This window comes from Octopus bimaculoides, chromosome 10 (genome assembly GCF_046866305.1).
Source record: "Octopus bimaculoides isolate indiv1 chromosome 10, ASM4686630v1, whole genome shotgun sequence".
Lineage (NCBI taxonomy): Eukaryota > Metazoa > Mollusca > Cephalopoda > Octopoda > Octopodidae > Octopus > Octopus bimaculoides.
The window spans coordinates 30,606,213-30,621,702 of NC_142937.1; the positions used below are offsets into that span (position 1 = coordinate 30,606,213).

At 35.2% G+C, this 15,490-nt stretch overlaps 1 protein-coding gene across 5 annotated transcripts in view; it reads right to left on the reverse strand.

Annotated features, from left to right (window-relative positions):
* The window catches only part of LOC106868205 (formin-like protein), a 175,524-nt gene that overhangs the window by 35,814 nt on the left and 124,220 nt on the right, over positions 1 to 15,490 (reverse strand). For 2 of the 5 annotated variants that reach the window (XR_016243369.1, XM_089358487.1), the window contains exons 11-16: positions 14,943 to 15,092; positions 13,646 to 13,694; positions 12,241 to 12,293; positions 10,906 to 11,044; positions 6,738 to 6,788; positions 6,127 to 6,171 (exon numbers count right to left, since the gene is read on the reverse strand). Coding sequence is in view for 4 of the 5 variants with exons in the window: in XM_089358487.1 (XP_089214613.1) it covers positions 6,127 to 6,171; positions 6,738 to 6,788; positions 10,906 to 11,044; positions 12,241 to 12,293; positions 13,646 to 13,694; positions 14,943 to 15,092 (487 nt within the window). In the remaining variant the exon portion in view is untranslated. The remainder of the gene's footprint in view (positions 1 to 6,126; positions 6,172 to 6,737; positions 6,789 to 10,905; positions 11,045 to 12,240; positions 12,294 to 13,645; positions 13,695 to 14,942; positions 15,093 to 15,490) is intronic. The other 3 variants (XM_089358488.1, XM_089358489.1, XM_089358491.1) reach the window with 3 other exon arrangements.

Sequence of the window (15,490 nt, forward strand, 5' to 3'; positions counted from 1 at the left end):
ACTTTGTGTTAATAAATCTCCCATTTGAAGAAGAAAGCAGGTTATAAAATAATAGGTGAGCAGATTATTCAAATATAGCAGAAGACATTACAATAAAATTCCACAAACTCCCACATTTGAGTGTAAATAAATATAGTAAATGTATATTTACAGATATATATATATATATAAACACACACACATACATACACACATACAGAATGGCCCAAAAGTAGGTTTACAGTTATTCAACTATCTCTTTTGCATTCATGTATTAACAGTTTAAATCGTTTTTGGATTTGGTTTGCAAGATTCTTTATGCGAGTTCGTGTGTTGAAGCATATTTTGTTGTGTCTGGGCAGAGTCATTCTCTTTTGGTGCCTTATAATTTAACACACTCACTGGTAAAATTTCCCCTTATTTCTTTTTTATTTTTCTAGAATTTTCACTGCATCTTGCAACCTTTTCAATAGTTTTGACTCTCAAAGGTACTAAAAGAGAATGACTCTCCCCAGACACAACAGAACAGTTTAATGTTAATTATAAAAAAATATGAAACCATTATTCTATGCTAATTTAGTTAATTTTGTCAAGCTCCCTTTTCAGGTTGTAAGATAGAAATTTAAATGTAATAAAATGTTTTAAAACAATTTTAAAGTGCCTACATGAAAACTGTAAACCTACTTTTGGGCCACACTGTAGGCGTGTGTGTGTGTGTGTGCAGGAGTGGCAATGTGATAGGAAGTTTGCTTCCCAATCATAGTTCTTGGTTCAATCCCAGCGCATGGCACCTTGGATGAGAGTCTTCTACCATGGCCTCAGACCAACCAAAGCCTTGTGATTGGATCTAGTAGACGGAAACTGAAAGAAGTCCATTGCATATGGGTGCATCCTACCACCACTTGACAACTGGTGTTGGTGTATCTACATCCCCATAACTTAGCACTTCAGCAAAGAGACTGATAGAATAAGTATCAGGCTTCAAACAAAAAAAAAAATTACTGGGGTTGAGTCATTCGACTTAAATTCCTCAAGGCAGTGCCCCAGCATGGCCACTGTTTGTCTAATGAGTGAAACAAGTAAAAATATAAACAGGTTTGACTGTAGTTGACTCAGTAACTTTGTTTCTTATATTTTCTTCCATGTTTTTTGCTGATTTTGTTAACAGGAATCAGATTAGAATGAGAAATCTGTAACAATGGATGAGGTTCTTCAGAGAAGCCAATGGAGCTCTCAGGGTCAAAAGGGTAGAATAAATGGATGGCATTTACAAAGAGTGTCCCGGAACAGATTGTTCAGTAATCAGCTTCAGAATGTCATAGAATACAAGAATATAGAATCAGTCAGATTACCAAAATAAATCTTTTACTTTTTCTGTTAAATGTTTCAGCCATTTGACTGTGGCCATGCTGGAGCACCACCTTGAAGAATTTTTAGTTGAATGAATCAATCTCAGTACTTTTTTTTTTTTAAGGGTGAAACTTATTCTCTTTTTGTGGAACTGCAAAGTTATGGGGATGTACACAAACCAACACCAGTTGTCAAGCAGTAGGTGGGGGACAAAGAGACACACAAACGACAGGCTTCTTTTAGTTTCTGTCCACCAACTCCAGTCACAAGACTTTGGTCAACCCAAGGCTATAGTAGAAGACACTTGCACAGTGTGCCATGCAGTGGGACAGAACCTGGAACCATGTGGTTGAAAAGCAAACTTCTTACCACACAGCCACACCTGCACCTATATTTTTAAGACATTGTGGAAGTTTGGGGGAAAAAATCATCATTGGTAAAGCAAAAGCATGGTTTTCAAAACTCCAAATATGAGGACAAGTGATTATTTTATAGATATAATATGATTTATTATCTAATAATGTGTGTGTGTGTATATAAGAAGTAAGATGAGGATTCTGATAGAATCAGGTATATGAAAAGGTATGCACCAGGTAGGGTTGGGTAATGTCTGTGGTTCTGGCCTATGGTCAGTGAGAGTTGAAATACCAGATAGGATATTTCGGCTGCGAACACAGAGAAAACCAACCTTATAGTTGGCCTCGACAGACACATCCCTGCTGTCATCATCCTCATCGTCTTATATCTGCTTTCCATGCTGGCATGGGTTGGACGGTTTGACTGAGGACTGATGAACCAGATGGCTGCACCAGGCTCCAATATGATCTGGCAAAGTTTCTACAGCTGGATGCCCTTCTTAATGCCAACCACTTCAAGAGTGTAGTGGGTGCTTTTACGTGCCACCAGCACGAGGGCCAGTCAGGCAGTTCTGGCAATTCTTGGATATTCTTATGCTTTGTAAAATTACTTCTCATCTGATGATTATGGTCTTTTATAATGATGCAATGTTCTGATTTCACTATTAAAAAGTTACATAAGAAATAGCTGTAATGAGCTGACAATTAGCCATTGTATGTTATTAGTTTAATTATAATACACCAAGGGAATTTATGTGTGTGTGTGTGTGTCCTGTCAAGTGGACAGGATTTGAATTCCACAATACTAAAGTATTGCTTGTCATTATTTCCATATTCTTTTTGGTAGTTATGAACTATTAAAAATACATTTCGTATTTAACACAATATTTGTTACGTTTGTTTTTTTGTACATATGGAAACCTGAATGATTTATGGGACACAGCATAGCAACAGTAATAAAACACGTGGAAAGTATACACAAAAAAAAGGAGGTAAAGAAATAACAAAAAAAAAACAGGAAAGCATGCATTATATGGTGTGTATAAGACATTTAAAAAACAAACATTTAAATATATTCATACATGAAACACAATAATAATAATGAAATATCTTGATTTTGGAAAAACAAGAACATGCATGAAACAAAACCAAAAATAAATCCAGATCCATGAAGAACAATTTAGTGTTGGTTCCTAACAGATACATAATGTGAACATATGTTTTCTTGTGATAAAATAATTAATAATACTCCATTATGCCTTAGTGTTTGTTCTGTTGCAAAAATTCTCTTTTGAAATCCATCTAAACCACTGGGGATTCTCAACTGAGATCCACATGACCCTTAGCAGTCCATATAAGGGTTTGTTGTTAAAATTTAGGCGCAAAATAAATTGGTTGTACTTCTAGAGTACACAGACTATTTTTACAGTTTTTTTTTTTATATACAATTCCTAATATTATTATAAAAATTGGAATCAAAGGGGTGCACAGGTAAAAAAAAAAACTCGGCTGAGACCCACTGATCTAAACATAGACCAACCTTAATAAATCTCTTGTTGTCTAGTTTAAAATAATAAAGGTCAAGATATGACCTGGTCTGAAAAAGCAGGAGATATTCAGAACCGGAATACCTCTGTTCTTAGTTTTTACTTAATCCAAGCTGATCTGGATTAAAGAACATTAATAATCTTCAGCCAACAAGAGAGTCACCATATAGTTTATTTGCTAGAAAGATAAAACTTACCAAAATCAGGCCCTACCATCTTAAAAAGTAGGGGATACAGTGACTAATATAGCCTAAGATAGACTAATCTGAAAACATAAATAAAAGACAGGATAGCCACTGCTAGAAAGTTTCTGACCACAAGTTAACTGGACACTGACCTGGTGTTAAATAACAGCTACCAATGATCTAAAATTGCTAACATACACTGAATCTTACCAATTCTCAGCCATGGAAATAATTCTTTAATATTTGACATCCTAAAAGGGCCATGTCAGGTCAAAGTTCAAAGTTAAAGGTTTTAAACTTCAATCAATACCTACTTTAGAACTGTTAATGTTTGTGTCCCAGAATGTACAATGTGATTTACTGACTACTGCTGGGTTTGAGTTTTCATTGCGGACATACAACAACAATCCAAATCAATGAAACCAGCTTTGTTTTTGTTTTGTTTTCATAGTTTTACATTTTTTCAGGTCAACATGGGTTAAACAGAACAGCAATGAATGGACGCCACTGCTGCCACCACCACCTCTTCTTCCTCCTCCTCCACCTTCACCCATGAGTTACTTGTGGCCAGTTCTTCCCAAGAGCAGGTCAATGGACTTTGCTCATGTACTGTTGCAGAGGCTGTTTAATAATCAGCCAACTTAGACATAGAAGTGGAGCAAATATACTTGCTCAAGATAGCTGTGTCCATGGCTTTCATTTTTATATGAAGCAATGCTCATGTTCACAAGTAGTAGTAGTAGTAGTAGTAGTAGTAATAGTAGCAGCAGCAGTGATATTATGAATATAATGAAACAAACTAAAAATCCAGAGTAAATATACTTGATATAAGAGGTACAACCCAATGGTTAGAGCAGGATTTGAACCCATGAACCTACAATAATCTTGCACTTTAACTTCCTAACCACTGTACAATAACTAAGATCAAACATCTGTTGATAATAACTAATAAAAAAAACAGATGTGATATGACGTACGACTTCTCGTCGTCACTGTTATAATATCAAATGTTCCTGATGTTCTCTTATTACTCTTCGAACTGTGTATCTTCAACAAGCACTTCACGATATCTCTTCAATAATTCCTAGGACCTCTACACTATGACTGCGCATATGACACTCTTCCCAGACTGTTCTGTGCATGCTCATTTATACTAACTTGTATAGTTCACTTAGCTAATCACAGGGTGGGGTGTACAGATACCCCATACAACAAGATGTTTAGCCATTTTTGACTATTTTCTGGTATTTTACTGGTTTCGAGATGCAAAGTATGGGTGTGGCCCCCAAATGATTGGATTGGCTACATTTCTGTCACAGTTATCTTCCAGTAATTAATGTTAAGCAGAGCTTAAATTAACTATCCATTAGGAAACAGGGGGGGGGGGGATCCAGAACTGAAGGAAGGGACTCCAGAAGGGTCAGAAGCCTTAAATATATATATGCTCTCATTTCTTACAGATTCACTTTTTAAATAAATGAAAAAAAAAATCTTTTTAAGACTGACAAAAACCAGACAACAAAACTGAATAAAACAGAAAACACAATTTACACAAGTGATATGACAATTACAACAATAAAATAAGAAAAAAAAGACAGGAAAAATTACTACAAAGAATATCAAAGAATTGTGGTGCTTCACAATAATTTCTGTCACAACACCGAGACGGTTGTCTAGACTAAATGGTCAATAGAGACACATCTAATGAAGTACTTGTAATTAAGGTCTTCTTACACAAATATAACATTAACACATGCAATATTTATATATGCATTTGTTGTATAACAAGGAAATGTATGTCTTGGAGTACAACTGTTGAAAGGTCTGTCTGTCTATCAACGTGTGTGTGTGTATTTTTCCATTTCTCTAAGTTCACAGTTACCTCTATCTTAGATTAGGTAACCCTTGTAACAGATAATTTATGATTAGGGTCCTTCTTGGATCAGCCAACAGCCTGGACCCTCTCTAATCAGATCCAAAGGGTAGATCAAATGAATGGTATTAACTGTTGTTAAGATGGAGCTTATAAGCCAGGAAGGTTATATTAATTAATAAATATTTATGTAAACGTATGTAGCTTCACAAGTGCATGCGTGCGTGTGTGCGCGCACGTGTGTGTGTGTGTGTGTGTGTGTGTGTGTGTGTGTGTGCGCGTGCGCGCGCGCACAAGCAGCAGGTACAGGTCAGTGCCTGTGTGTTGATGAAGATGTGCGAGGGTGAGTGAAGATAATCTCTAGTTCACTCCCAATCGAGGGGCCACGACAGAAAAAGACAGCCAACACCTTTCAAAAGCCAGATCGAATGTTATGGCTTTTGTTACAGCTATATATACAGTTGATTCGATCAGCTGGAACAGTTGTCGTCCTAACTGACAGAGTGCTCAGATATGAATTTTTTTTTGGTTTTTATTTTTTTCATCAATCCATCTGACAAAAAGGTGATATTGAATAGGGAGGTGTGATGAAGAATATAGAACATACACAGAATCCTAATAGAATGGCCCTGTGTTATGACTTAAATAGAAGAGTGTGTGGGGGGGGCGTGCATATTTTTTCTGTTGCATTCAACCAGAAGAATATGCAGCTACTCACAAGTTTTAATATTTTACACGTACAACATTCAGATGACTTTTCCGAGTGGAAACATTGAAGACTAAACTCAGGCAGAAGTACTTCATTAAACCATGACTCTTATTTGACCGATACTTACCTTGAAGGGAAGACCACAGTTGGAATACAGCTTCTGAAGGCTCCCCTATTGGATTAGAAGCATGGGACGGCTTAGTTTGATGAGCAGCTGTAGTGGACAGCTAAACATTAATGATAGCCCATTGAAAAGAAGGTCTAAAGCAAACGACCTTAGTAAACCAGGAGAGATGTCTCAGAAACAGATGAGATCATCGAAATGGGTTTAGTATAGGCTATCCAAACATGCGTCAACATTTTAAAAAATGGACTACAAACTCTTAAGTCGGAGTCGACTTGATTGAAAAAAATCAAAATAAAAAAAAAAAGAACTCTGAAACCCACAAAGAAAACTATAATTATAGTAAGACAAAAAAATATATATAAATATAGGGGTGGATATTGAACTAAAGCAATTGGAAACTATATTATTATAGCTTTGTTTTAGGAAAACATTATAAGACAAAAAAAAAAGGTAAAATGTAAAACTATAAAATAAAAATGTCAACAATTTTAAGTAATTTTTCAATGTTAGTTTATCGAATATAAACAACGACATGCATTGAACTTATGAAAAAGGAAATCTCTCAGAACAAACTTGAAAAGAAAAACTAAAGGTAAGATATGGAGTTTTACCATTTGTAGAAAATTGTCGATTAGCAAAGGTGTTGTTCTTGTTAACATGGGCTATAGTTAAATATAACCAAAGATTAAGTTGATAATTAATTGGTTACAACAACAGAATCAGGAATAATATGGGATTCAAAAATAGATTATTATTATTATTACATTATTAATGGAAACTTTCACCAGAAAAGTATTCATTTCTCTTACTATTTCTATAAATTGCAGTAGAAATTGTAAGATTTACTACATTGCCTCAAATATCTATCTTAAATATCTATAAAATTTTACACTGCTTTTTCCATGTTGGCAGGCGTTGGACAAGATTTCTTAAGGCAATATTTCTACAGCCAGATGTCCTTCTTGATGCCAACTCTTGCTTTTTTAAGTGAGGTACTTTATTTTGCTCGTGTTCACAGGTCAAACCACTGAGTTGTGAAACATCAACAATTATCACTGGTGTCATACAAAGGTAAAGTGAAGATGTGCAGAGACAAACACACATACACACGTGTGTATGTATATATATATATATATATATATATATATATGTATATATACACACACACACACATATGACTAAGTAGCTAAGAAGTTTGCTTTGGAACCATTTAACTCTGTGGTTAGAGCAGCAGCAGAACAACCTGAAGAACAACTTGTCTAGTTTTGTCCGTCTTTACAGGCGTAATAGAAACATTAACTTCATCTGATCTACACACACACACACACACACACACACACACACACACACACACACACACACACACACATGGACAGTAGATTGCAGCCACTTATGGACAATGTAATAGAGAAAAACACTGCTTTCTGCTCATTTGCATATTAGTATATGTCTGTAGATGACACACATCAGTTAAGTTCTGAGACAGTGTGTTGTAAGTTGTTGCAAAAAAAATTTACTTGGATATCCATTTAATAGACGTCCCTTTAGCCTCACTGAGAAAATGGCCGAGATGAAGCAAAACCAGTCCTGAAGAAGACGCTTAAAGTACAAACAATAATGGTTGATATGTTCAGATGTCTCCCTTCTCACAGAGAAAGAGAGCTGCCTGGTGTAACCCCAGGGTCTTTTTGCACAGTCAGACTAAATGCCTGTTTATCAAATGATGTACACATGTAAATTACTGTACAACTTATATTATACATACGTGTGTGTGTGTGTGTGTGTGTGTGTGTGTGAATGTATAAACACAAACACACTTCCAAATATTATAAAGCAATTGAAGGATTTATTCAGATAAACTAAATAAAGTTAAATCTAAATATGTTTTCTTTTCATCTTGAGGCAAATAATATAATGTATATATAGCAAGAGATATACAATTTTAAAGAAGTCAACAATTTTTAACGTATAAAAGAAATCAATATCTTTTAACAAGAGAAAAAAAAGTTTAAATAAAGAATAAGGGACCGGCTCTCAAAACACCCTGAATTACTTCAATTTTTTTTTGTTTTTGCTTCGGTATCTAAAAACATGATACGAAGATGGATGTGTGTGACAGTGTTTCACAGAATACTTGATGCAGTCAAACACTGCATGATGAACTGTCAACAATGTGATTTCAGGTGAGGATGGATCTCAACACACTTGGTTGGCATACAACCGAATATTCTATCACACCTTTCCAGGCAATGTTGTTTGGAACAATTAACCATCAACAACAACAATAGAAGAAATTAATTTATTTATAATATTTATAGTCTAAACCAATTTATCAAATAATAAAATACAATTAGAATAAATGAAGGTTAATATAAATGGAATAACGAGAAAAAGAAAAAATATTCACTACCTCAGTCTTAACTGAAATTGTGAATAAATCTCTTTCTCTCTATTCACCAATGTGAGGGGTTTTCATTTTTTAATTAAATTAATAATTTATACCAATTTAGTAATTCTGTATTCCTGTATCTTGTTCTTTGTTTAGATGTCTATATTTACCAATCAGGCTCAAACCCACAAAACCAATCTAGGAGGGTAGAAGGAAACTCTAAGGATCAGAAGGGACTCTAGAGTTACTATGGGGAGGATCAACAACTACTAAAAACAATGAAACAATTCAACACACTAAGGATGAGATAAAACATGAGAGGGAGAAAGAAAAGCTTTGATGAAGGGTGTCATTCCAATAGCACCTACCACCACAGCTATATTTGCAAGTACATATAGGATTACTATGTTGAAGTTCCCGGGCCTGAGCCCAGTCAGCCGAAAGGACACGCTTTATATGGCTTGGAGAGCCATGAATATTGTATGATCCTGCAACATAAGGCAGCAGACAAGAAGAGATCAGAGATTTATGACAATAACCTTCAGTTAACAGTTCTTACAAGATGAGAGGAGAATGAGGGGCATCAAAGCAACAGGTGTTAAAGATCTTGCCTAAGGACACAATACAATGTCTGCACTAGAAACAGCAAACAGTTGTCTGGTCCCTTTAATCACCAGCCATTGCAGAAATAATAATAATGAGATGACAATCTGGGTAAGAAATGAATAAAAGAACATTTAAATATTAGCAGAAATGGCTACAAACATTCTCTTCACTTTGTATAGTTTCTATAAAATATTACAACAAATTTCATTAGCATTTTAACATTAATTTATCAATGCTTCCAAGAGTTATATACACATATAAAGGAAGGTGGGTATTTATATATATATATATATATATATATATATATATATATATATACATGTTTAACATATGCACATGGATGGATGGATAAGAAGGTTGAGAGAAAGTTTTAGTACCAGCCATTCAACCATAAAATCAAGTTGCAGGGAATCAAAAAGAAGATACTGAAAGCTCAAAAAATATTGCCCGTAGCAGGCATTAAGTCTTATCTAAAACTAAAAGTGATGATCATCATCAATTTTATGCCTGTTTTACCATTCTGGCAGGAGTTACACTGAGTCAGTTGCATTCCCTGTTGCCAACTCTTACCTGTTTCCAAGTAAGGTATTTTCTCCCCATGGATCACCACACATTGAAAGAAGAGACAAATCAACAAAAACTGCAGGAGGTTTTGTTTACTGCAGAATGTAAACAAAGACAGTTTACTCAAATGGTTTTAATGGGGGATAAGCAGAACACAACATTCATTCAAACTCAGTTTCCATCTACCAACTCCACTGAAAAGGAATTGGTCATCCTAAGGCTGTAGTTGAATACACTTCAGAAAACCATTTATAATGGAATGACAATAATACAGCGGTAGTTATTGCGTTAAAAAATATTTGTGAGATAAAGACTAAAAATCATATTTAATTAAAACTTAATAATTTAAAATAGAACTATCCTCTTTGGAACATTTAAAAGAAAGGCCTGTTATATAAAGTACACCATCTTTCCTACTTTATTAGATTGTGGTAGGAGACAGCACTATTTAAATGGTCTTTCCATTTTCCACAACCACAGAACAAGCAGTTCTGTCACAATATTGGTATTGAACCAATGTGATGGCAGCTGTTCAGAGATTGATAACATTCCACACAATTAGTCATTGTGTGGAAAGTAAGCATTCTAGAGAGTTTTTTGCAAAATGACCAAACAGAATTCTTTCACAAATCTCCCTTAATCAAAATACAGTCTAATTTGAAAAACAGCAGAGATGAAATAACCAACCAATTTATTGGATTTACATTGTGTGGTACCAAAGAAGAATTGTAGCTACTTTCAGCCTAATGCTTTAGCATTCAGATTCCTCAGTCAATTGTAATGTTTCCTTATTGACATTGTTTGGAATTAGTCATGCATTATCTGATAGCTTTCAGATTCTGATGATGTACATTTTTAGTTGGTTTAAATGCTGAAGGGTTAAACCAAGACTAATAAGAAGGGATCAATTCTGAGCATTAGGTGTCAACTTGCAATAATTGGTGGAACCTAAAGAGTTTTATGTCAAGCCTACATGACAAACTTTTTTTTTTTGCGGTGGGGGAAGGGGGACATTAAATGGAAAGAAAGCTAAACAAATGTTTTTGTTTAAGTTTAATATTTATCAATTTACATCTTATATTGATATATCTGAGAAAAATAAAGTTATGGCAAGAAAGAAGGTCTATTTTTCTATCATTATTGTATAATTGTAGTGCATGTCTGTGGAATAAAACCAATAATAAATAGAATCACACAAAAACTGCTCTTTGGAAACAAACCTTCGAGATTTTGTTTAATCAGTTCTAGTTCTTGAAGTTTAGCATCCAAAAGACTTTGCCGTTTCCTTGATTCCTCATCTTTTTCATTCACTACTTTTCGTAAGGTATTCATTTCATGTTCTTGGATTCGAGCAAGTTCCTGAAATAGAGAAAGCATTATGTACTATACATACTGAACCGAGGGGGGGGGGGGGGTCTGTGTTTACACTCCATTCCTAGTTCAAGCTTTCTATTGTTTGAGTGTTCTTCAAACAGTAGGAAACTCAGATTGGTGAGGAATGAAGCTTTAAATTAATGAATGAAGGCTTCTATAAAAATCAACACATTCTTCTGTTTGTACATCCAAGTATATGCACACACACACACACACACACACAGCAGATAAGACAGGATTAATAAATCCAAGCTGGTTCCTCAGTCAAACCTTTGACTGAGGATATGCACACAGTTAACATTAATATGTTGTAATATTACAAATTCATTTATATTCATAACAATCATATTCATGAAATGTATATTCCTTGTAGTGTTAAAATGCACAGAGCTAAAGAATTAAATGTAATATCATATATTCCACTCTTCAACTATACACACACACACGTGTGTGTGTGTGTGTGTGTGTGTGTGTGTGTGTGTATATATATAGAGATAGATAGATGAAAGAGAGATAGACACACACACAGAAGAGACAGAATTAGTTCCCTTTTGACTGAGTAGATTCACAAAGCATAAAATTTATGAACATTTATCATTGCCCAGAGAATAAAGTCAACCCTACTCTGTCAATTTGATATGAGAAGAAAAATGACTCAGAAATACATAATAATTGCTATTATGATATATTATTTGGTACAACATGGAAATATTTGCCAATCATCATTATTATACAACACCTACAACAGGGAGTGATGAAATGTGGCACTTGTACACAATCCAGCCCCTCCTTTTTTTTTTTTTTTTTTTGACTGTCAACTTTAAAATGAAATGTGGACCAGGCTCAGGAGATCCAAACCAAATTTCAGACATCCAATTGAGCTACAATTTCTCCATCTGTCTTCACTTGCTTCTAAGGTTAATAAAAGAATAATGATATTGATGTGTGTATAAACAGACGCAAATATAGACATGGTCGACTGGTTAAAAAGTCTACTTTGCAATCATGAGGCACCATTGCAGTGGCCCAAAGCTCTATGAAATTGGCAGAAATAATAGAGTGGATGCCTGTTAGATAGATAGAAATCTCACTCGAATAGATCCACACTTCTTAAAGAATGAAATGAGAGGCTGGTGGTGGGGAGTGGGTAGTTGTAACGTTTAACATTTGGGAAAACTCACCCTGATTTCTTGCAAGTCTTCATTTGCTTCAGATAACTGCTTCTCCAACTCAACTGGAAAAAAAATTGATGGAAAATAGTTTTGAGTAACATGTAAACACCACTCACTAGATATCAATTCATGACTATGTGTGAGAGAGAGAGATGGATAAACACTGATTGTATTACTGTATATATATATAGACTAGTTGTCAACATTGACTACATGATTGTATCATCATCGTTTAATGTCTGCTTTCCATGCTGGCATGGGTTGGACAATCTGACTGAGGACTGGCAAACCAGAAGGCTGCACCAGGCTCCAATCTGATCTGGAAATGTTTCTACAGTTGGATGCCCTTCCTAATGCCAACCACTCTGAGAGTGTAGTGGGTGCTTTTTACGTGCCACCAGCACAGGTGCCAGTCAGGCAACACTGACATCAGTCACAACAATGATTTCACTTGACTCAACAGGTCTTCTCAAGCATATCACATTGCCCAATGACTGAAGGGTACTTTTAAACAGGCCGGTTATGCGACACTGGCATCAGCCATGGCTACCTTCTTCCCTGGTTAGCCAGGTCTTCTCAAGTACAGCATATTTCCAAAGGTTTTGGTCATTTGTCATTGCCTCTGTGAGGCCCAACGTTCGAAGGTTGTGCTTCACCAACTCATCCCAGGTCTTCCTGGGTTTACCTATTCCACAGGTTCCCTTTACTGCTAGGATGTAACACTTCTTTACACAGCTGTCCTCAACCATATGCAACACATGACCATACCAGTGCAGTCATCTCTCTTGCACACTACATCTGATGCTCCTTATGTCCAACTTTTTTCTCTCAGGGTACTTACACTCCTGTGTACGCACACTGACATTACATATCCAGTGGAGCATACTAGCTTCATTTCTTTCAAGCCTACACATGTCCTCAGCAGTCACAGCCCATGGATAAGAAAAATTGACTACAGAGAATGTATATAATGTAACAGAATGTACACACTGATTGTAAATATATATAGATTGTACATGCTTACTATATAACTATATAGAGTGATCAAGCTAACTATAAAACTATATAGAATGTACACAATGACTATATAAATATATAGAATGTATAGACCCACTGTGTAACTATATATACATACAGTAAACATTGGAATATTGGAATGATCAGCTACATATGGAGACAGTAACAGGTATAAGATCATACAAAAAATACTGGATTTATAAACAGATTGAATACAGAAGACAGATTAATGAGTAGAATCTAATTAACACTGACTTGATAAAACAGAATGTGACAAATGAAACTGTTTTGGGGCAAATTTTTTAATGAAACAAAAAACTAAAAAAATATATATATTTATTTTAATTTTTGTGTTTTATGATCTGAAAATATAATTATGTAAAATGCCATCTCTCACCTGTTTTGGCCATGGCCTCTTCTTCAACTTCTTGTAATCTTTCATGCATCTAAAAAAAAGATATTAAAAAATAATTCTTTTGTTATAGCACAGTTTATCTTCTTATAATTCAGAAACTTTACAATAAAGTTTAATACCTATAATTCTTATTTTAGACAATAAAGTTTTACACAGTTTTGAGTTTATTTGCACTTGATGGAATCGGATTCTCTCAGATCAATGTCTTTGATGTCAAGGTCTTCTACAGGTGACCATTCCACTACTACACTCCTTACTAATTGGAATATATTCTTAGAATTCTTTCTTTGTTCTATTTCTACACACCTTCTCAAAGATCTTTTCAGATCTTTCACAGCCTTTTTGATAGATTCCATCTGATAGGAGATTAGTACATTGTTCCAATCAAGGAATCAACTTTTAGATAGTCCAGGAACAGGAGTTTAAGTCACAATGAGCAGAAACACAATACTTTGATGAGGAACTGGAGAAGCAAGAATTTACACCTCAGTTTAAAACTGAGACAGTCACAAACCAGAACAGGTGCCATCGTAGTTAAGAGATGCAACAGCACAATAGCTGTTTTAGAAGACAGCAAGGAATACTCCAACTTCCACAGAGAGCAACAATAACTGACCAATTAACCCAAAGCACCAATTAGTGAAAGCAGAACAATGACTATTCAGGATTTTGTTCTGCAGTCATAGATTATAACCAGAAAACTAAACTACTTTGGTTATAGGTTCCATTAGTTGGTTCCCATAAGGACATAACAGAAGGTACAGTTGAAGTTTTATCATGTAGACAGTCCAAGTGAAAGTATATCAAATAGAAGAAAACAGCATCATAGTTGGATGATGTGAAAGGATCTGGACTGACCAAAACGAAGACAACAAAAACAGCTACTGAAAATGGTTGATAGCCAGGAAGAGTGGTCATAACGGTGCAGAGTACACTTTTGTTTCTCTTGACCCTTTCAACACCAACCTGTCTGAGACTATCTCTAGTTCAATGGTACAAACTTCCCGTTTTAAAATGATCTGAATTAAAACCTTCCAACAGAATTTTATGCTAACCTATGTGCTATACAACAGCGTAATAATGACAAAGTTATTTTGCTAAATTCTTCATTATTTTCAAAAATTGAAAAGAAGTTATTGTATTTCAGTGGAAATACAATAAGGAAAGTGGGGAGTCATTTATCACACAAAATTAATTTTTATGACCCATACTTGTCATATTAGAAATGGTAGAATAATAATCAGCTAAAAATTGAATCAACAAAGAAACGGTTACTTACATGAGACAACTCTTCTTCAAGTTCAGCTACTTTCTCCAAAGCATCTGTTTTCGTTTCTGAATCCTCCAGCAGTTGAGCTACATCAATCATATTGTCCAAGTAGGCGTGAACCTGCACAGCCAACCGATCACTTTCTGTGTTTTTTAATCTCTGCAAATAAACAAAATTCCACTTGTACTTAGCACATGAACTTGGGGAAATATTGGACAGGGTTTAGACATTTCTACTGTATAAAGTAACCATATGTTGTGTCTGTAATAGGATTCTAGTACTGATACCACAAAATACATGCTGCACCCATGTAAAGTGGTCAGCAAATGAGCACAGAATGCATAGGGTTGAGAGGTCCCTTTATTCAACCTCTCTCATGTTGGGGCCATTGGAAAATGCATCTAGCACATTCTGTAGAGTTGCAATAGAAAGGGCAAAACCTTTGTTACCTCTCTTGTACTTGGTGTTAAGAAACACTGATTATCATCATCATCATCATTATCCATTTTCCATGCTGGCATGGGTTGGACAGTTTGACAGGAGCTGGCAATGCCAGG